This window comes from Sebastes fasciatus, chromosome 7 (genome assembly GCF_043250625.1).
Source record: "Sebastes fasciatus isolate fSebFas1 chromosome 7, fSebFas1.pri, whole genome shotgun sequence".
In the NCBI taxonomy this organism is placed as follows: domain Eukaryota; kingdom Metazoa; phylum Chordata; class Actinopteri; order Perciformes; family Sebastidae; genus Sebastes; species Sebastes fasciatus.
In genome coordinates this window covers 25810884-25833624 of record NC_133801.1, presented here as the reverse complement: position 1 = coordinate 25833624, position 22741 = coordinate 25810884, and the positions used below count along the sequence as shown (strand labels likewise).

At 41.7% G+C, this 22741-nt stretch overlaps 1 protein-coding gene across 1 annotated transcript; it reads left to right on the top strand.

Moving 5' to 3' along the window:
• The first annotated feature begins 2963 nt into the window (after nt 1-2963).
• Nucleotides 2964-22722, top strand: nlk2 (nemo-like kinase, type 2). Its single transcript, XM_074639985.1, has 11 exons — nt 2964-4879; nt 10869-10998; nt 11248-11303; nt 13282-13388; nt 14014-14099; nt 15665-15874; nt 17058-17159; nt 17536-17622; nt 18895-19093; nt 21039-21132; nt 22215-22722. Exons 1-11 carry the CDS (start codon nt 4371-4373, stop codon nt 22267-22269), a joined length of 1635 nt encoding a protein of 544 aa, XP_074496086.1. The 5' UTR covers nt 2964-4370; the 3' UTR covers nt 22270-22722.
• Nucleotides 22723-22741: the final 19 nt, after the last annotated feature.

Genomic DNA, 22741 nt, shown 5'->3' with positions numbered 1-22741 from the left:
TAAAACGCTCAATGAAGGCGTTGCCATTAGCACGTGCAGTCTACTCTGCATAATACAAATAATAATAATAATAATCATCATCATCATCATCATCATCGTCAAATATGCAAGAATTAAAGGGACTGTTTGTAAGAATCTGAAATGCTTGTTAACAGCGACACCTGTGGCCCTTAAGTCAAAGATAGTCAGCAGTCGGGCTTGCGCTTATGCTTGTTCTAGAAATAGACATGGCCGAACATCGCTCAAAACAGTGAGGCGACACACCTCAGCTAAAACCACAATATCACTCTATATTTCACCTGCTTGGCAGTAATGTTTGCTGACCAGACGGAGGTCTCTCCATGAATCACTGCTGATCCTAGTGTTGGCTTTTCCTGCTTCAGCCTCCCGACCGCTGCCAGAGGGAGACACCGGCACCTGGTCGGAGACGATAACGTTTCTCGCTGCGGAGCCCCGTCACTTCACATGACACGGGAAATGTCTGTTGGTCTGGAGGAGCTGCAGCAGTTATTTCTGCACAAACGTCCACTGTACATTCACTAGATATTCTCAGAGCTAACTAACTCTTCTGCAGTGTGGAGTGTGCGCGCATGCATGTGAGGTTGAGCGGGCTGAGTGAAGGTAAGCAGGCAGTGGAGCAGCAGAGACTCCGGCCCTGGAGACCAAAGCTACAGTCTCCCCCGAGTCCTCCGACCACGGCCAACAATGTTTTGCAAGACGGGCTCCCCCAATCAGAATCATGCTACAGTGATGACACTCATACTGCACATGCTCAGTTAGACCTTCCCCTCACCTAGAAGACAGGAGACACATACATCTGTCCCTGCATTTATTGAAAGAAAATGTGTTTTGGAGGTATGAAAGTATTTTTTTTTCAAGATCTGTATTTTTGACATACTGTTCTGACCTTTTGTAAGAATGAATTAAAACTTAGTACTTTGAATCATTGTTTTCTGGACTTCTAAGTGACATGGTTAGCATGTGTCAGTGTGTTTAGCTAGCACATGGTCTTCTTGGGGACGGTTGCAGCAGCCATATCAAAACAGACCACACAACAGTATTTTTCTACATAACAAAAGTCATTGTGGGGTACATAAAATGATAGTTCACCCAAATACAAATTTGTGTTGCTTTTTTTTATACAAAAAAAAAGATTTTGTTAATAATGTTTACATTTATACATGCACAAGTCATTGTGATGTACATAATCATTGGAGTTATTAATGCAATGTTATTGTAATGGTCCATTAGCAAATTGTTGTCATGAAAGTGTCCATATGTTCAAATAGGAAAACTGAGAAACTTTTCTTTTGCAGGGTTAGCAGGTCACATTCAATGGGGTGAGAAAAATCTTTTTTTTTTAAAACCAGTTGCAGTTTGTACAATAAAAGTTAATTAGTGAAATTGAATGTAGGCTATTTTCAACATGTTGCAACCGTCCCCAGTCTCCCCTACTCGGGACGCTGATGGGCCTCTGCAAACAGCCTTTGGGCCCAAAGCGCGCAGGGTGTGTCGCTTGTTCAGGTGGGCAAATACCACCGCTGTTTCACGCCCCTCGGCTTCTGATACCGAGCACAAGTCTCCGCATACAAAGCGGCCATATGTGTATACTATCCAAACACATGCTAAACTTCCGTGAGAGAATGTTTGCTTGTGCGTACATCTTGCGGCATTGCCTATAAATATCATCATCATCTGACAAGTCTTCAGTAATGAAATATCCAAGATATTTTACCTTATTACAGACACAAAGATTTTTATCAGACAATTTGAAGCCTTGAAATTTTAGACATTTGTCCTCCTTCGTTCTACAGATCAAGTCTCTTACTGGCATTGTATTGGATATCATGTTCCACACCATACACAGAACATACATTGAGGAGCTGCTGAAGACCAGCGCTACTTGGACTAAAGACCACAAGAACATCAGCATACATGATATGGTACACTAAAGTATTACCAACCATGCACCCATTATTGGACAGATCATCAATATATAAATTAAAAAAGAACTTGGGACAAAATCCCCCCTTGTCTGACACCATTGCTAACCCCAAATGGGGCTGAGACACTGTTGCCCCACTTGCAGTCTGGTGAGCATATACCAGTAAACCAGGATTCTCACATTGTATTTGGGCACCTCTCTTTGACTCAATTTAATAAACAGCTTTCTATGATTAGATAGATAGATAGATAGATAGATAGATAGATAGATAGATAGATAGATAGATAGAAACTTTATTGATCCCGAGGAAAATTCAAGTTTCCAGCATCACAGTTCCATAGTGCAAAACATGTTAGTAAAAAGGCAGTAAAAAAGTTAGTAGTACAAACTACAAAAAAATATACCAGATTTAAAAATACAAGGAGATGAAGAAAACTGTTAAAACTGAATATAGTGCAGGGTAACAGCTGTGATACAGGACTATTAAAAAAGTGAATACGATACGATAATACGATAATACTTTATTGTCAGACAGGTCTGAAATTTGTTTTGCATCACAGCAGCTCCGACAGAAAGGACAAAGACAATAAACAAGGATACAAACATTTAAACATTACAATCACAGAAGACGATATTCAGGGCCCTTTAACGCGCATTTGATCTGGGATTAGGCTCCATATTTAGTTTAAGGATTGACTGATGTACAAAAGAGTGCTTCAGTCTAACCTTATTAAATCGTGGAACCCTGTATCTCCGATTTGATGGTAACAATTGATATTCACTGTTCAAAACATGGTTGGGGTCAGAGACGATGTTGTTAGCCAGCCTTAAGATGTTATTATGATAGGCTGATTCATAGAGTTTCTCAAGGGGTTGACCTACAATCTTTGAGCAGATTTTCATATAGTGCAGAAGAGACTGTTGAAAGTGAGTATAGTGCAGACGATCAAAAGCTTTAGAAGCATCAATAAAACACATAAGAAGTGATGAATTTTGACCTCAATATATTTGTTTACAATTTCCTTTAATGCACGTACATACAGTAAACACAGGTCAGTGTGGATCCTCCCCCCATCATGGGTCTCATTGGACCTGCGCACTGTCAATCAACGAGATTACATGACGTCATTGCGGTGCTGCACGCCCATTGGCTGTGCGTCCTGCATAATAATAATCTAAGCGCCGAGCAGTTTGTTCACCATGTTGGATCAACTGCTCATCAGAGTCGCCTTGTGACCAGCAGCGTTAGAGTCGGATCATGTCAGAGTCAGAGGCGGTGGAGCGACAAGGGCCCGACGTTTAGACAGCTTCAGACGGACACCAACAGGGTTTACCGGGGCTCACCGACACCGACAGGACCAGGAGGGACTACACTGTCAGGTTGAACACCGTCTCCTCTCGCTCTGTCTCCGGGGTTACAACGACTCAACTTCTCTGGATGTTAAGTGCGCTGATGACACCGGGAACCGGAACCTGCTGAGCTGCTCAGGCTGTCTGTCTGTCGATGGGGGAGATCGAATCGGTCTCCTGGCAACCGTCTCTTCTTCTCGCGTTCCGAGTCATGGTCGAAGCTGCTCCTCCGTGTGTTGTGTTGTGTGTCCGGCTGATGGGGGGCTCCTTGTTGTTGTTGGGTCGTCGGTGTAATAATACTATGTGAGAGGAGGAGGAGGAGGAGCGGATGACCGAGGCCTGGGCCTGCTGCTACTACTGTGGCCTGGCTCTGATTCAGCAGCTCCCGGTACAGCACCGGATCAGCAGCGGTGATTACTGTACGGCTCGGAGATTAGCCGTGTCTGGCCTCCTTTACACCACCACAAGGAGGGAAATAGATGCTGTGGCGGGTTCCGGACCGGAGGAGCACCGTGTGGACACTTTTAAAAGATGAATGCGTTGTTTATTCCCATGTGACCCTCTTTAAAAGCGGACTGTACCGAGAGACAGGAGGCTGAAGCTCATCATCACCACCTTCATCATCATGAGGGACATCTAGCACCACCGACCTGTCATCTACACTGAGGGGGGTGCGGGTTGTTTTCTCTTCTACATCCTTTGATTTCTCATCATCGCTGGGAGGGGCTCTGAGCACACATCTGTACACATCTGTAGACACAGCTGGATGCTGGAGGCTGTGCATGACATGCTATCCTCTCTGTTATTAGCTGCAGGCTGCAGCAGCCTCATGGTGGCCGAGCAGGAGCATTAATCTAGAGGAAGTGGGTCACATCCTTGTTGGCATTATGATGATGATAAGGAGGCACACCGGAGCGGTTTCTCTACCCACGGACTGGAAGTAGCAGGTGTTGGATCATCTACACCCCTCACTCTCACTCTGTTTTCTCTAAGTTTGCTCATCATCTGTCAGAAGAGAGTTGGTCTACTGGAGCATCTCTGTCAGAGAGCGTGTTGGTACCTGGATCATTGTTTTATGGCTCTTTGCGGCACTACGGCTACAAATGTCGCAAACATGATGGCTGCTTACACCGGTGGCTCCTCAGCAGTAGTGGCTGCCCATCATCCGCATCACCACCACCAGCTCCAGCACCTCCCGCCCCCCCACATGCACCACCAACACCACCATCAGCATCACGCGGGCCAGCAGCATCACCTGCAGCAGCACCCGGGCTCTGCCGCCGCGGTGCACACCGTGGTGGTCCAGCAGCACTCCTCCTCCACGGCTGCTGCTGCGGCCGCGGTGATGCTCAATCCCGGCCAGCAGCAGCAGCAGCCCTACTTCCCCTCTCCAGCCCCCGGACAAGCCCCCGGGCTGGCGGCTGCCGTGGCTCCAGCCCAGGTTCAGGCCGCCGCTTCGGTCAAAGCTCACCAGCAGCAGCAGCACCGGCAGCAGCAGCAGCACGGCGGCCAACACCTGCAGCAGCAGCCGCTGGATATCGAGCCCGACCGGCCCATCGGTTACGGAGCGTTTGGGGTTGTCTGGTGAGTAACACACCGTACCAGTACTCATGCATGTGATGTAGTTTTAGCTCAGTGCACCTTCCAGGCAGCCTCTGGTTTCCATTCATGTCAGTATAATATGAAAATCTGAGTTTTTTTTTTATACTTTCTCAGTTATTAAAGGTCCCATATTATAAAAAAAGTGAGATTTTCATGTTTTTCATTAAAAAGCAGGCTTAAGTCCTGTATAAATACTGTGAAAGTATCGAAACATTCAATCCACAGGGAAATACACACAGCCCGTATTCAGAAACTCTGCATTTGAAACAAAGTGTTAGGATTTCTGCCCATTCGTGACGTCACGAATATACAATATTTAGACCCTTTACACAGATTTAAACGTAAACATTCTAAATGTGTCCCAGTTTGTTTCCTGTCGCAGTGTATGTGAATGACATCAGCTGACAGGAAGTACACATGGACCCAAGCTGTTGCCTAGCAACGCAATTCTGTTGTAATTCTGTCAAAATGCGCTAAAACGGAGCGTTTCAGACAGAGTGTAAATACAGGTATATTCAGGCCGACAGTATCAGGAAAATAAAGTTTTTTTTTTAACATTACAGCATGCAAACATGTTCTAGTAGAAACAAAAAATACAAGTATGAACCTGAAATGAGCATGATATGGAACCTTTATTATAAATAATACAAATTATATTTAGCTGGCATTACTATCAACTCATGTTTTAGTTCTAAGTGCAGATATTTGAACTGTGCACATAAAACTTATTAAGTTGACAACAAACAGTGATGTTTACTGTGATGAATTAGTGTACCTGTATAGTGACATGAATGGAAACTAATGACAAAAATATCTGTTCAAACACTATCATATACAGCCTGCTGGTGACAGTGATCAGCTGTAACGTACTGTAATGTATATACACTGTGCAGCAAGTGGCTTAAAACATGCAAAAGTCAATTACTACTGAATGGGTGTGTGAATGGGTGAATGCTGACATGTAGTGTGAAGCGCTGTGAGTGGTCGGAAGACTAGAAAGGAGCTATATGAATGTAAGTCCCTTTATCATTTACCAGCAGCACCTGATTCAGGTTTCACTAAAAGGTGTAACTTTTGATTTGAAGTTCACCTCCATCGGTCACAGAGTGTTAAACTTCCTCCACGTGGTGAACTGACAGCAGGACTGTCCTAATGTAGCCTCACATAAACAGTCTATAAGATATGTTTTAACATTAAAAAAAACGTCAGCTCTGTGTAGAAATCAGATCTGTGAGGAGTTCCAGCACGTGGCTGTATAGCACAGTAACAAGGTGGCTTTGTATCAACAGCCTGTGAGCATGTATCGTGTGTTTCCCCTGGAAACTCTTTCTGTCGTTGTGTGGGCTGTTTGCAGCACTTTTCTGTGTCTTTGGTTGTGCTTTCTGTATTTGCAGTGTGTTTTTTTTTAAAGGCTGAGCATGTGTTGTCAGATTAGTGAAGATGTATTCTTAATTTGCTTGGGTTTTATCTATTGCGTGTGTTTTTTTTGCAGTGCGTTGAGCTATTTGACAGAAAGATAAGCAAAAGAATCCAAAGGTATAAATGAGAGAGAGAACTAAAGGAATGAAGAGGCTGTGGAGGTTTCTGTTTTATATTCAATGTTTCTCACTAAAACACAATTAATGCATCCTTGAAGCCTAAAAGATGTGTTAACACATTTCCTATATCCCAATAAATTGTAATAGACATTTTGAAACCTGCATTGTTTACATCATTGATGTATCAATATCATTTTGTATGTGTCATTATGTTAATTTCTAGGAGCGCAATGATTTCACTTCACAATTAAAACAATGGTAAGAAATGGTATTGCCTTAAATGGATTTCTGTTGAACATTCTCAAACTTTGTCAGCAAATGAAGCCTGGGAGACGATTAGCAAACTCGAATGTTGTGAAAACATGATGCTCATGTGGTAGTTTCTTGCATTTCTGTTCAACGTCTTGGAAGGGAAGTAGTTATTCCAAAGGTTTAGCACATGAATGAAACGCTGACCTCTGCAGAGCAGTAACACACTCTCATAGGGCCTCATGCAAAAACAACTCACAAAAAAGCGATACGATCTAAAGTGGCACGCAGGAGTGATTTTAAGAGAACGTCATATTCACCAGTTCTCTCGTATTTACATTTTTCTCTATAGTACAAACAAGATTCCTGATTGGTTCAGAGACCTGTTGTATGAGTCCTAGATAGTGTTCCTTTTCTCCTCAGTGGGGAAACACTTTTATTTAAGAATTGTAATGCAGAAGGAGAGCATGCTGCAGGATTTCCTCCTGGTGAAGCGAGTGCTTGCAGGATCGGGAAATCCCACGTTCAGAGCGTCTGGTAATTCCAGTCTCCAGTGTGGCAGCAGAGCGAGGGTTCAGCCTTCAGAACAAAATGAAAACGGACGCGAGAAGTCAGCGGTCCAAGGAAAAGACTACCGGGAAAAACATTGCAACTGCAAATGAAGCTTCCTACAAGTGTAGAGATAGAGGATTACTGGAGGCTGTCTGCAGAATGGAAACACATGAATGGATCCTCTTTAGCCATAACCACATATCAGTGACAGGGCCAAACCAACCAACCAGATATTAATAAAACATATTATTTCAATGTGGCATTTTTATCATTGATATTGATGAATCGATGTGGATAAAATAAAATCGTTTTTTATTTTTTAAATCTGGGGTGAAGAGAGGATACTTGGTGTATAGTAAGTGGTCGTCCTCTTTTCTAGAAACGAATATACTAGTTCCTAGAAAAGAGGACTACCACTTGAAACGGACACTCTCTTCCTCACATCTCTCGCTCCATTTAGGTGTGGAAGGAGACTTTGAAATCACTCATGATCCATGTAAGAAGTAACACAAGATAGCAGCACTAAAAAAGACTGACTGTCCTACTTTGACCTTTTTCATGCTTCTGGTTGTTTGTAGGAACCCTTTAATCTGATGTACTCCACAAGATTTTTCCCTGCTGTGTTTTAGTCAGTGTGAGGCTTGCTATCTTCAGCACAGTCCTCCACCTCCTCCTCCTCCTCCTCCTCCTCCTCCTCCTCCTCCATGCAGGACTCAGACTCTGGCTGCTGCTCCTGCTGCTGCTGTTTACCTCTGATCCTGTTTACTGCTTCTTTCTTGGCCTGAGAGCTACTAAGACTCTGTGTTTCTCCTCTGAGGAGGCTCACTCTGTGTTTTATCAGGTACACTCTGAGTGAGCCTGCAACCAAAACACTTCAAAGTTCACTAACATGACACATAAAAATCATCCGTTTTCAGGTTAAACACCAGATTGAGTTCTTCATCTTTCTTTAGTTTGGATTATGTGAACCTGCTGTCTGTCTGAGTGAAACAATGTGGTGATTTACAGTCAGATAGCTGATGTTGTTCTCCATGACAGTTCTCTCAGCAGCAGATCATCATTTATAAACAGAGGTATATTTGATATGATGACTCTTTCAATGCCCCCCCCCCCCAAATCACCTTATTCACTTCCTAGACAATATCAACAAAATTTACCACAGCAGCAGATTTAATGCTGCTGTGACCCACAACTTCTCCCACCGCCAAGCTACAGTACTCTATGGCTAGGCAATATATAGATATTATATCGATATCGTGATATGAGACTAGATGTCGTCTTGGATATCGTAATATCGTAATGTGGTATAAGTGTTGTCTTTTCCTGGTTTTAAAGTCTGCAATACAGTAAAGTGATTTAATTTTCTGAACTTACCGTTCTGTAGCTGTTCTATTATTTGCTTTTGCCCACATAGTCATTATATATATTAATATATATTATATATTATATTAATTATATCAACATTACTAATGATTATTAATCAAAAATCTCATTGTGTAAATATTTTGTGAAAACACAAATAGTCAACCCTACGATATCGTCGCAATATCGATATCGAGGTATTTGTTTAAAAATATCGTGGTATTTGATTTTCTCCATATCGCCCAGTTCTACAGGACTCAGCCTAGAAAGGTGACCAGCTGCTGCTCACATCTTATAACCAAGTTTTAAACATTTTGGAATGGACATAACTCTGCCTCTCTAGCTGATTGATAGCAGAGCTGAATGAAACATCAGGTGTGAGAAGGGTATACATTCTGGAGGCGTGAACAGTTTGGAAAGTGAAGTTCACTTAATAGATGGCTTTGGGGTCTGAAGTTGAAAAAAATGATTGTCCTCTTTAACAAATTCCAGAAGAGAAACAGACACAGAGTAGTGAGCACAGTATGACATAATGTACTGATGGAAAATATACACGTTACTCTGGATTTATCAAGACAACAGGTAAACACAGAGGAAGGGTTGAGTTAGCATTAATAACTAATAAAAACAGGAGCAGATCAGAAAACGGGGTTCTTCCTGAAATATGATGACATAAACTTGACACTGGGGAATCTATAAATAAAACCCTGTTCCTAATGTAAGCCTATTTCAATAATAATAATAATAATAATAATAATAATAATGAATGATAAAAGGAGCGTTTATGGTAATTTCCAACAACATAAAACCCTCAAGCTGTACACTTTACCGTAGCACTGTGGCTGTTGTGGTTTGAGAAGGTGTTTGGAGCACCGTCTTGGTGAAACCTTGGATCTTAGTCCACTGCCATCTGTTCGCCTTGACTGATCCTATTTGGAAAGGTTAATTGAAGGTTGTGCTGGAAGACATACACCTGCTGTGTTCCTAACGAGGCTCTGACCTAAAAACATTCTCTCACTAATCACTAAGGAAGGAGCCAGGGATGTTGATAATTAACCGTTTAACCAACATTAAGAGTTTTTACAGATTAAATGCTATCGGTTAAACGGTTCAAAATAAATGTTCAAAATTAAATAAAAAGCTGAGCAAAACTGTGAAGAGTGGCTTGTCACTTAAAGGAGAAAAGCTGATCCACCTTATCAGTCCACCTTAAGAGTCTGAGCCGGTCTTACAGATACAGGAGCTTGGTTTGGGTCTTGAGGAGATGTAGCATTTATTCACCGACAAATAAACTGTACACATACTGCACTGCTACGTTCACAGCTATAACGCCATCGCCAACCCCACACTCACCGCCGCCACACACACACACACGTGGTCTGTCGGACACTCGTAACGTTACGCCGGCTGACACACAGCTGACAACCTCACAGCTAAACTAAATGATGTGGTGGAGACTTTTAACGGGAAAGTGGTTGCATGTGTCCTCGACACTACACGCAGCATCGTGGCTGCTACAGTAACTCTCCATGATGGGTGAACTGGGGACTCAGTTGTCTGTTGTGCTCAAACACTGCAGCTGGTAATAAATGATGGATTTAACCTGTTTGTTCATCAGCTTATCGTTGCAGCCGGGCAGCTTGTTAGGCACTACAACCGAAGCACCGTTGCATGAAACGCACTAATCTTGTTAAGGGGTTAATAATCGGTTAATGAGGGTCGGTTATCAGTTAGAGAAAAAAAAGGAGCTCAACCAACAGACATGGAAAAGCATACTGTGTGTTACTGTGTGTTCTTTCTTTCTCGATCCCTCCATCAATCACCTTGTCACACTCTTTCTTCATCCAATTTCTGACTTAACTATCAAGCTTGCATACAAGATATCTTCTCATCTATTTGATTATTTAATTACCATTAAAAGGTCAGAAGGGTCACCAACACATTATCAATCATCCTCTGAGGACTGTGGATAACCACAGCATATTTTATGGATTTTTTCAGCTATTCGTTTCCAAAATACTTCGTTGTAAACTAAAGTGTTTGTAAATTGGAATCGGCTTCATAGTGATGTAAAAAAAAAAGGTTAGGGGGTCACAAAAATGATTAGGAATCAGCCTCTGGGGCCCCTGAGTATCCACACTAAATATCATAGTCACTGAGATAGAGAGAGATGTAACATTATATGATTAAAGTTACTGTATCAATCTAACATCAACAATGTGAAAGTGCTAAATAAAAAAAGTAATATTGTGTTTGTCCTCTTCACCCAGGTCAGTGACCGACCCCAGAGATGGAAAGCGAGTTGCCCTCAAAAAAATGCCCAATGTCTTCCAAAACCTTGTTTCTTGCAAGAGGGTATTTCGGGAGCTGAAGATGCTATGCTTCTTCAAACATGAAAACGTAAGTACACAGCAATGCTCAAATTTATCATCTCCAGATAAAAACACTCTCGTAAACCCCCTTTCCACCTGGTATTAGAAGGTATGGATCAGTTACCCAGACGAGCCCTTCATCAGATTCATACAGTAGCAAGCTTTTCCACTGACACATTTAGTAGTTAGTAACAGATGTTGACCTAGTTAACTACAGATGTCTTTGGCTGTCTCTTTCTGTCACCTGGTATCAACCCGTAACTCTCTCTCTCCTCAGGTGCTCTCTGCTCTGGACATACTACAACCTCCACACATCGACTACTTTGAAGAAATGTATCCTTACCTACCATTGATGGATTCAAAGCTGGATTCCTGTATTGATATGTTGTACGATCATTTTAAACCTTTGGCCAGCAGACAGCGTGGATTATATTCAGGTAATGGAACAGCTCTGTAGTCAACGTTTAAAAATAAATCTGTCAGCTAATTCTTTTATTGGTTTGAGTACTACAGCAAATAGTAACAACACACAAAATGTCCATTTCAAAAGCAGTTTTCCAGTTCAGTGTGAAAGTTCATTCTTGATGAAAAGAATCTTGACTCAAGGTCCATATACCAAGTTGACCATTGCATGATGGCAGATGGTCATGTTTGGTCTAACGTAGTCTCTATTTAAACTGGAGTATGTGGTATAAGTGGCCAAGATGCATTAAGCAGGCATTAACAACATAAAAAGTTAAATACTATAGAACAGTATGTGAAATCTATCCGATATCATGAACTGCAGCAGAGAAGTAGGATAAGTAAGCATGTGACACCCCAGGCCCCATAGTTACACCCGACCTCCACATAGACACAGTTTGCCACCATACAAAGAGAAGTTTAGTCTCATTGTCCCTCTTGCTGTATTCATTTAATCATTTATTGATAATGTTGATGCAACCGGGGCCCCCTTCTGGAACCAGACATGGGAGGGGGGCTCGCCGGTGAGTGTCCGCTGGCCGGGGACAGCCCGAAAAATCTACATGGAGCCACCGCCATATGGGCCCACCACTTGCAGGGATAGGCATTGGGGTCGGGTGAATTTTGAGCTAGGTGGCAGGACCTAGGTGTCCCTGTCCTGATGTCCCTGGTTCTGGAACCAAAATCCTGGAGAGGGGCTGGACTCTCATCTTTTCCGGAGTTGCCCAGGGTGAGAGGTGCCGGGCAGATGTGGGGATACTCAAGAGCCCCGGCTGAGCGCCGGAGTACCCTTCTTGGAGTCTCTGAGTGGCGTCCTGGAAAGGAGAGGAGAACTGCGGACATGGACTGGGAATATTGTTGAGCGGATGAAAGAGCTATTTGTGGAACTTGTGAACACGACCAACACTTCTTGGTTGAACTCTGTGTAGGGGAGGAGCTCTGTGTGTGGCTGGAATGAGGGTTTTCCTTTATCGCGAATACGGATATTAACACATTTTTATCGTATGATACTCGTAAACAGTACCAGGTACTCGTTTCATCCGAGTATTGGACTCAACCCTATGAACTAGTTAGATAGAAATATTATAACCTGACTGCTATTGGATTATAGAAACTGTTAGACTTTGAAAAGCCCTGGTACAAGGTAAAGTGGGGCATTAGGCCTAAAGCGAAGGGGAAGATATATCAGGGTCTGGGTATAATTCACAGTACTGAGTAGTTCACTGGTCTTTATTTATAGCCTAATGTACAGGCTATGTACAGTTAGTCACAGAGGATGATAATCAGGATGTATTTCTCGCTACCTCATGTTCAGGCAGTCTTTGCCAGGTGGTTTTCCCTTCCAGCTGAGGCATTCTGCTGACTCAGGACTCTCTGGCCATTAGGGCCCTTTGAAATATTGCCTTCCAATTAGTTTTATTGGGCGTGCATCATTATTCATACAGAGAACGCCACAGTGGAAAGATTTCAGTTGTGCAGGGATGTCAGCTAATTCATGTATGAGCAGGTGAAAGCTTCAGTGATGGGCACTTGAATCAGAAATCCACCTGAGACTACAGACATTGCCTTGTGAATTCAGCCTTGGTTTGTTCTTGATGATTTACCAACATTGAGAGTCTTTGAGCTGAAGCAAGTACATTTTTGGGCGTTTTCATGTTAGGTACGAATTTGATTTCCACAATGCTTTTGTGGCAGCAGGTGGAAACAGAAGCCCGGCTGATACTCAGGCTGAACCCTCATTTTAATAGAGTAAATACAACTTTTGAATATCAGCACTATCTTCCAATGGTTCTTTCCTGTTTGTGCTCTTGGATGTGTTTCTGTTTTTCCTTAATTTCCCACTGGTCAGCTATGTGGTGACTGAACTGATGCAAAGTGACCTCCATAAGATCATCGTATCACCGCAGCCTCTGAGCTCAGACCACGCCAAAGTTTTTCTTTATCAGATTCTAAGAGGTAGGTTCTCCTCTACTTTCTCTTTCAGATCATCTTCTTGTTATTATTGAATATATTTATTCAACTTCAGTTCATTAAAAAGATGTTGTCACTCCAACAGCAATGGGGATGAAATGTGCAGATATGTGTTTACGGGAAGTGAAGGATGTGAGCCGAGTTAAATTAATGTCAGTATTTCAGTGCTTCTTACAGCAGCCCAGAACAACTCTCACATGTCTTACGTGACCTTTTATTAGTGTCTTATCTTCATTTGTTTGTGCTGGCCTTTATCATTCAGCTGTTTTTTGAATTCTGACTTTTATTTGAGAATTCATGGTGTAAGTAACAGATTTCTTATGTATTATGCTGAAACGACTTCAGCATATAGAATAACTATAATAAGAAATATAAATTCTCATGTCTAACCCTTTTGCCTTGTTTCCCATCCCATTCTTCCTTCATCCAAAACATTGTGGTGTTTTGAATATGTTACATATATATGAGCAGACACCAGTTTATCTCTGTTAAATGTCAGCAGACTCCCTCAACCATTGCATGGTGCTGGTAAGCACTGTTTTAGGTCTGTAATATCTGATGTAATATTCTATCCTGTTGTCTCTTCCTCCTACACCATCCACACCAACAGGACTTAAATACCTTCATTCTGCTGGCATTCTACACAGAGACATCAAGCCTGGAAATCTCCTGGTCAACAGCAACTGTGTGCTCAAGGTGCGTGAAACAGGCTACCCTTTTCTGAACATGTCAGAGAGAAAGTCTAAATCTATATAACAAACCCTGAGGACAACACCACGATAACAGAAAGCTCTGTAAATTCTGCCATCTCCAAAATAGTCCTGCAGTAAATCATATCTTTGAAGGCTTAAGATGATTCAGCTCCGTGGTCATTTTACTGGCTGTAGTTGATGGTGTTTGTACTGATTTGAACTGTATTGTAAGGTTCTTTGTTATTTAGTCTACCATGGATACAATGCAGCAGCACTACTGCCTTGGACAATAGTTAAGTCCTTTGTTCATTTCATCGACAAAGACAATGATGCTAAATAATCATTACCTGCCTTTTCTACCATTTTCTTCAATGAACAATCACTAAACAATAAAGGGAACACAGTTTCAATGCAGGCCTGCATTTATCTGTGGAATCACAGCGCCTTCACGTTTTTTTTGTTTTTTTGCTTCTGTGCAAGTGTAAGTTTAGATACTGCCATTAGAAGTCACCAAAGTCAGAAATGTTCAGATCAGGGTCTTTAAGTACATTGATAACACCTACAAGGCAAAAGTGAGCATGGCTCACATACCTCCGCTCACTGCTTGACCCCTACTAAGGTAGTGTCAAAGGTTTCCCCGTTTTGGAACTAATGGAATTAGTCTATTGAGCACAATCAAGCTTGTTATTAGCTCAAGTTCCTCAGGATAAAGTCAGTAGAAGACAAATATGGTCTGTGTTGTTGATGCTCTCCAGGTTTTAACCACTTCATTACTTGCTTGTATTTCAACACCTGGACTCTGTGTCCACGGTGCCGGGTGATAGTGTCTGATATTTCATTAATTTTACATGATTTGGGTACTTGCCATTCAAGTTTGTTTATTCCGAGTATGTGATGAATCCAACAAACACGGTGCCAAGTCATTAGCTGTAGATTATTCATATCTCCCCAAGTATACATAATGTACATACATGCATAGAAACATTCATAGAGCGCTGGATTTGAAGTTCCTAAGTTAAATAGTTTCGGAGTTCTGCTCCGGAAATGAAAGTGTGACACACGTAAGGACGGACATGCGGAACGCTATAGACCCCGGCTATGTTGTCGCGGGGGTATAACTGTAACCATATAACTGTAGAGTTTTTCAATACGTCTTTGACACTGTCAACAAATTCTAAACGTTACAGGCTTTACAAGGAGACCGGTTATTGAAGGGTGTTTTTATGCATCCTACATCATGCTGTTCTTCAGGACAGATCTGGGGATTTGGAGCAAACTCACAAACAAAGTCAAACTACCTTTATGAACATTTGCTGTTGTTTAAATTGCACCAAAAAAAAAAAAAGTGCAGACAGCCGTTAAAATACATGGGTGGACAGTCCAAGTATAGAGCATGTGTGGGAAACACTGTAAAATTGTACTACATGATGTAATACCGTGACCTATGAGCAACACACGCAGTGGTTGTTTCCATGTGAGCAGGGGAGACGAGCATACTTACCAAGCAAAAGCTACTAGTTGTCAGAATGAAGCTGAACAACTGAACTCTAAATGACCTTCGTCTTCCAGATCTGTGATTTTGGCCTGGCCCGAGTGGAGGAGTCGGATGAGTCACGACACATGACTCAGGAAGTGGTGACCCAGTACTACAGAGCTCCTGAGATCCTCATGGGGAGCCGCCATTACAACAACTCCATCGATATCTGGTCTGTGGGCTGCATCTTCGCTGAGCTGCTGGGGCGACGCATCCTCTTCCAAGCCCAGAGTCCCATTCAGCAGGTAACAGGGGAACTCTCTGTAAGATATCAGTCCTGGTTGATTCGGCGGCGCCCTGTTTACTGGTGGTAACAGCAAATTTGGTTTAATGCTACAGGTCCAGCATACTGGCGGCAGCAAAACAAACTGTTGTCTTAATAAAGAAGACAGGAAATAATTGGCCTTTTCCATCTGCAGAGAGAATTTCCAGGTTTCTATCTCACTCTATTTTAGTAAAAAAGCCTCCCTTTTTTAATTTAGTGTTTATACAAACTCAACCCATGTTTTTATTGTCTTGATAAATTCAAGATAATGTACATTTCAACAACATTCATTATTTATATTACTTCTATTTTGTGTTTTTTTTCCCCCAACACTGTTTATCTAACACTTCCTGCTCAGATGTTTGACATTAAAAGCCTTTCAGTGGCTCAGAGAACATCCTCCCTCCCGGTCCTGGTAGGGTTTCCATTAAGAAATAACTTCAGGAGGTTTTCATTTTAATTGTCTGTAACTTCACTGAAGAAAATGGAATGGAAGCGATTAGATTGGTGAATGAAAAACAGTTTACAGTTAACAGTTAAAAAAAAGTGTCGGCAGCAGTGTGGTGAGTATGACATGGCTGTTGATTGAATAAGTGCTGTGGACATTATACTGAATTTAACATGGGAGCCATTAGAGTACATGTAATTCTATGTTATAACCGGCCTTTATCTGTTTGTGCTGGCCACATCTCTGTAAATGAGAAAACACTGACTGAATAAACTGTATAAATGCTAATCGCACTGCAAATAGAACGAAACCAGTAGGAATACAGATGGTGGAATCACTTTGCGGTATATGCTAATTGATATATATATATCTATATATATATAGATATATATATATATCAATGATTATATACATGATAACATTGCTTGTCAGTGAAGAGGATTGCCAATTCATGCAAATAAAAGAGCATTGTAGGTGGGATGCAGCCATGTTGGCTACATGAGAGTGGAGCCTCATTGAAGTTTGTTCTACATTGTATTGTCTTGTTTGAATGAGCTGCCGTATTACAGCTGGGCTCTCCGTCACTACTCACTGGCGTAGATGAAATAAATGCTTCTGATCTTACAGACAAACATCTTGAGAGTCCTGACTAGCAGAAACAAACCTTCCTATCTTTTAGACTCTTGTGTGTGATCGGTGTGCTTGTTGCTTGTAGCTGGATTTAATCACTGACCTGTTGGGGACTCCCTCTATGGAAGCGATGAGGACGGCGTGTGAAGGCGCTCGTGCGCACATTGTCAGAGGACCTCACAAACAGGTAAGTAATTTTTTGCATAGAGCTTTCCCACCTGTCTTATTGAAAAAATGAAATGATTCTGGGGTTTTCTGTTTCCAGTCCGCAGTTTCGATTCACGGCTGGTTGGACTGTTTGCTTTCCCCTCGTTTACTGTCACTGTCAAAATCTTAAAAAAAACCCAATCCATACAAATTTAACAATTATCAGTATATATCGTGTCTTATTTAACAATTGCAAAGCAGATTATATAAGGTTAAAAACCAGGCATCCAAATGGGCGTGCAGTCTTTTCCCCCACATTCTGCTGGCACATTTTAAAGAACTGCAATAAATTAAAATGTATTATTTGATACAGATGTTTAAATACGTTGCTGTTGTGATGTTTGTTTCGTCTGCAGCCATCCCTCCCTGTTCTGTACACGCTGTCTAGCCAAGCAACCCATGAAGCTGTCCACCTCCTCTGTAGGATGCTGGTGTTTGATCCGGTGAGTCATTCTGTTAGAAATAGTTTTGCATTATGTTTTGTTAATGACTGTGAGCCATTCAGTGAGTCACTGAAGTATAATTATGGATATGTAGTGAGCAACGCAGTAGACACAGTCATTACGACGTTGAACGGAGGAGGCTTCCTTGTCCATTGTGTATACACCTGTGCTTCAGTTTAAGATTCACATGTTGATTAGAATTATAGCCACATGTTTTACCACAAGTAGTTTATTTTTTTTATTTTTTTTTAGTTCTGCCAATTTGACAAAATGTTAACAAATATGAGAAAAAGAGACTAGCAGTACCTCCCTGTAAAATTTTTTCTGTAGTCATATTAGGGACCAAATATACCTGTATGTTGGTGTTAGCATGTTTCAATCTATCAGCAAAAATATTTTTGACTTTTCACACAAAAATCTAATTTCATACTGAACTGATAAAATGTAGTAAAAGGAAAAACCTCAGAATCCATTTTAAAATGTAACGACGTTGCTCCGGACAGTATTTGAATTACAGGAGGACCTGCCTGTTCGTAGAAAAACAGGAAGTCATTATGGCTGTAATTATTACTGGGGTGGGGGTGGGGTGAAAAATGACCCACATACGAGCTCCACCTGCTTCAAAACACGCCTGTCATGCCACTTTATGCATCATGTTAATTTAATTGTGACACAACTGACCTTATATCTACAAACGCTACATCATCTCATTTATTTGTCATAATTTGGCATGCGGGGTGGGGTGAAAACATCCCAGCCCCTTAGCATTCACAGAGCTCCCAGTTCATTCATTCAGGACCAGTGATAACCATTCATTTATCAGCAGTCGTCTATTCAAGAAAGAATGACTGGGATATTTACCATTTTACCGTTTGCCATAAAATAAAAAATTACCATTTTCAACTCAAATGTGCGTATTGGTGACTAAAGTGAAAATATTATTCCATTAAGATTTTAAGGTAGTGTTCATCATCTCAGTTGTTTATGCATTGCCTTATTGAGTTGTTAATGGTTAAACGAGTTGTACCAGTTCAATAGTGTCATATTATATGGGAATGTTGGGGACATGGTGTTGAATTTTTATTGAAGCCAATTGAGGAGAACTCAAAGAAATTCTGAATAACCAAAGCCCCCCTCCTCACCTCAGTTACTTTTACACTGTCCCTTAGTAGCTATTTGATCTCTCTTTACATGTATTCTGAGGCAAAGGTGAATATAAAATGCTGTTAATAGTCTTGTTAATCTCATATAACGTGTCTGTTTGGTCTCCAGACAAAGAGGATTTCAGCGAAGGACGCCCTGGCTCACCCCTACTTGGACGAAGGTCGACTGCGCTACCATACATGCATGTGCAAGTGCTGCTACACCACATCCTCTGGCCGTGTTTACACCAGTGACTTTGAGCCGGTCACTAATCCCAAATTTGATGATGACTTTGAGAAGAATCTGAGCTCTGTGAGACAAGTCAAAGGTACGTTTATCTGCAGAGTTGAGTTGAGTTTGCTGTATTAAAAGATATTTTAACATTGACAAAGGGATTTTAAAAAAGAGCAGTTGTTGACTCTTATGTTTTATTTCAGTAATAACTTCTAAGGCTTCTAACTATTGATAGTCTATTTTATTCACATTAGCTAAACAAAGAGTGGGCAAGGAGCAGAGAATAGAATATTCTACCACAAGCAATATGACTCTTTGTGAGTGAAATGAAGAGAAAACAGAACAGAAAAGAGTACTAGCAGATACTAGCCCGTACAAAGTGTTTCTTATTCAATGGCAAAGAAGACTTTGAACATAAAAACACTTAAAAGGGCACAATCTAAAGTGTTGCAGCTGACATACAGTAGTGACATGTCTTAATCTAACGGGTCAATCCGGTGCAATCTGCTAGAAGCCCTACTGAGACCTCCCAGAAGGTGCCCTGTGAGGTTTTCTTGTAAACAAACAGAAGTTATGTAATCCCTCAGAGGTCAGGGAGCTCATCAGGAGGAATGTCACTATAAACAGGAGACAGAGCAGACGTGAGGCCAACAGCATGGCAGTGGTGGATTCATTGGAGAATGGAGCCTTGTGACCGAGTCAATATGTGGATTATGCCTCCAGATCCAGGGAAAGCTCGGAATCACCGGCTGATCAGGTGCATTAATCAGGTGGAATGTCAGAGTCTCGTGCAGACTTGTTGAATGAGGTCACTGGAGGCCGGCAGGGAGAGCAGCTGAAGCTGTTCGCAGATGGCATCCACGGCTTTGTTTTTATTTTTTTTAGAGAGACCCCACAATGGAGGTTAATTAGTTGTTGGTGGGTCTGAAATGAGAGGACAGTTAGGGGAAAAGCAGGCAGAATGAATGAGTGAGAGATCAGGACAGCAGATGTGTGGTCTTTGCTAGCGAACCGAGGGCTTCTCACTCGGCAGTCTGCCGTCTGAGTCAGTCAGCCAACTGGTTTGAGTGTTTCAATACACTTGCTCGTTCAAATTTGTACTTGTGTTGAAGCCTCCTGATATTCAGATATTGGGCTCCTGTCATCCTAGTTCTTCTGTAGTAGAGAGTTTGCATGCTGCTCAGTGTTGCTGGAGTTTTACCTCTGCATCCTAGTTCCTTTATGACACTGGTCCTCATCCGCATCCTCACTGATAAACATGTATTGTGATCCAGGTTGCTTGAGTCCCTGAGGTCTAACTAATGTGTTTGATGCATTTCCTTCCTCATAATTTCAAAGTTGATTGTTTACTTGCTCGAAGTCTTCTTCTCCCTTGCCATTGCTGGCACATTGCTATGCTTCTCTGCGTGTTAGTGCTGCCAGTTGCTGATCAGATAGCAGCAAACCATCCATAGAAATCATGCGTCCTTATGCCTACTGTATGCACAATACAAACAAAATGGGGACCCACTTAAAAAAAAAGATTCCTCCACAGCGCTAGCAGTGGTCAAAAAGTTCACAGGGGGGCGGCTGGTTAGCTCAGTTGGTAGAGCGAGCGCCCATGTATGGCCAAGGCTCAGTCCTAGCAGCGGTGGACCTGGGTTCGAATCCGGCCTGTGGTCCTTTCCGCATGTTATTTCTCTCTCTCCCCCTTTCCAACACTCTATCCACTGTCCTATCAATAAATGCTTAAAAAAATGCCCCCAAAAAATAACTTTAAAAAAAAAAAAAAAAAAAAAAGTCCACAGGGAACCTTTAGAGCTCATTAAGCTCATTAACTGGAGGTCAGGAGAGGAGAGGAACTGCTGGCCTTCAGATGTAGGGCATCAAATGACATTTAATGTTGGTTATATTGTCAACAGTAATAAAGAAAGGCAAGCAAAGATTCTAGCTACGCATAAATGTGAGAAATGTATTTTTACTGACTTTACGTTACAATAAGTAATAATTAGTTTAGTCCCTCTGATCGTCCTCTGCTGGTCTGTGTCTTCCCCTCACAGAGATCATCCATCAGTTCATTTTGGAGCAGCAGAAGGGGAGTCGAGTGCCGCTCTGCATCAACCCTCAATCAGCTGCTTTCAAAAGCTTTATCAGGTAGGAGGCTCTTTGATACGCAGCACTAGAACATAGAACTACAGATTCTGTATGTGTTGATAACATGTTAGTGAGACATCTTGGGTGTTTACTTATTTATAAAGCTCCTTTTAAAAGATTCTTCCAGCTGCTGCTGCTGTAATAGCTGCTAGCCAGCAGCACTCTTAGAAATAAGAGTTCCAAAAGGGTTCTTCCTGAAGGGCTGTGGTCTTTTTTTAAGGGTTCTTTGTAAGACTAAGGGTTCCCTGAAGAACCCTTTTTGGAAGCAAGAGTTCAAGGATTGTTGAAGGCATGGGTGTTAAAAGATCCTGCCAGCCACACCCCCCAAAAAACTGTGATTGTGAACCAGGATTGTTGTGGGTCTCGCTGCACCACATCAGCCCCTTTAGGAACTTCATGAGGCCCATTTTTTTAAAAAAATTTTTTTTTATCTTGCCTTAATTTGATTTGCACCCTGACTGACCACCAGTCACCCCCACCCTCTCAATCACACACACTGTACACAGTCACAGGATATTGATCCTTGCCCAGTTCTGTTGGCTTTTTTTAAATTTTTCTATTTTTCACTTTATATATTTATTTATTTATTTTATCAGTTTTTTTATTCCATTTTGTTATATTCATATTTCATTTTATTTTATTTGTTATAAGAGGAAAAAATAAATAATTCTTCAACTGGCCGGGCATGGGCCATGCTGCCTCCATACCAACTGGGCTCCTCCTCCATCTCCTCTCTCCTCCCTCGAATGATGACTGCCTATTGATAGAAAAGGGCAAAAGCCCTGAGCTATCGACCAGGCTCACAAATATACGTCATGAGGCCTAAGGCTACATCATTACCTGATGCTGTTTTCCTCAGAGATGCTTTTAACACTTTAAGCTTTCATTTGTGATGATTGTTTTTTTTCCGATAAGTATATTTGGAGAATTATAAGATTATCTTCTAACGTCTTTTTTAATATTTGAGGAACACAACTTAACCAACCACTACACATTTAACCAAGTGAGAGATGTGTTTAGGTAAGGAGACACATGAATAGCTAATATTAACTTCACCCACTGGTTGGCCTCCTTCTGAACAGCTCCACAGTGGCTCAGCCCTCTGAAATGCCTCCGTCTCCGCTGGTGTGGGAATAGCTGCTGCTGCTGTGTGTCATCATCTTTCCCAACTGACAAGCTGCTAAACTGGGAACAAGAATGCGTCTCACCGTCTTCTATCATCTGCGTAGCATTTCACTGGAGAGCAGGACTCACAGGTCTGCTGTGTGTATGCTGAAATATGAAGAGAAATCCACTGATAAATGCTTTATGGGGGGGTGGGGGGGGTTATTAGAGGGGTTTGGTATGCAAATGATTGAGACAAAATGCTCTGTAGACCAAATCAGAATGTTTTAAACAAACTCATCTGGTTACTTCCAGGTAGATAAGATTTAACAGTTATTGTACATTTGTTTTGCTATATATATATATATTAATATAAATTTTAAAAAAGATGTCTATTTTAACATTTCCCATGCGATCAGGCTACTCCGCATTATTATGCCCACCTTCACCTCTGCAAGTGTAAATTAAATCCAACTTTGCTTCTTATTCAGATAATCGATTGTAA

What these genes read in the sequence shown, in the direction of transcription:
- nlk2 (XM_074639985.1), top strand. Translation starts at nt 4,371, where the DNA reads ATGGCTCTTTGCGGCACTACGGCTACAAATGTCGCAAACATGATGGCT. An exon ending in ACAGCAACTGTGTGCTCAAG is followed by an intron (nt 14,100 to 15,664) that starts GTGCGTGAAACA and finishes TTCGTCTTCCAG; the next exon opens with ATCTGTGATTTTGGCCTGGC. An exon ending in TCAGAGGACCTCACAAACAG is followed by an intron (nt 17,160 to 17,535) that starts GTAAGTAATTTT and finishes TTTCGTCTGCAG; the next exon opens with CCATCCCTCCCTGTTCTGTA.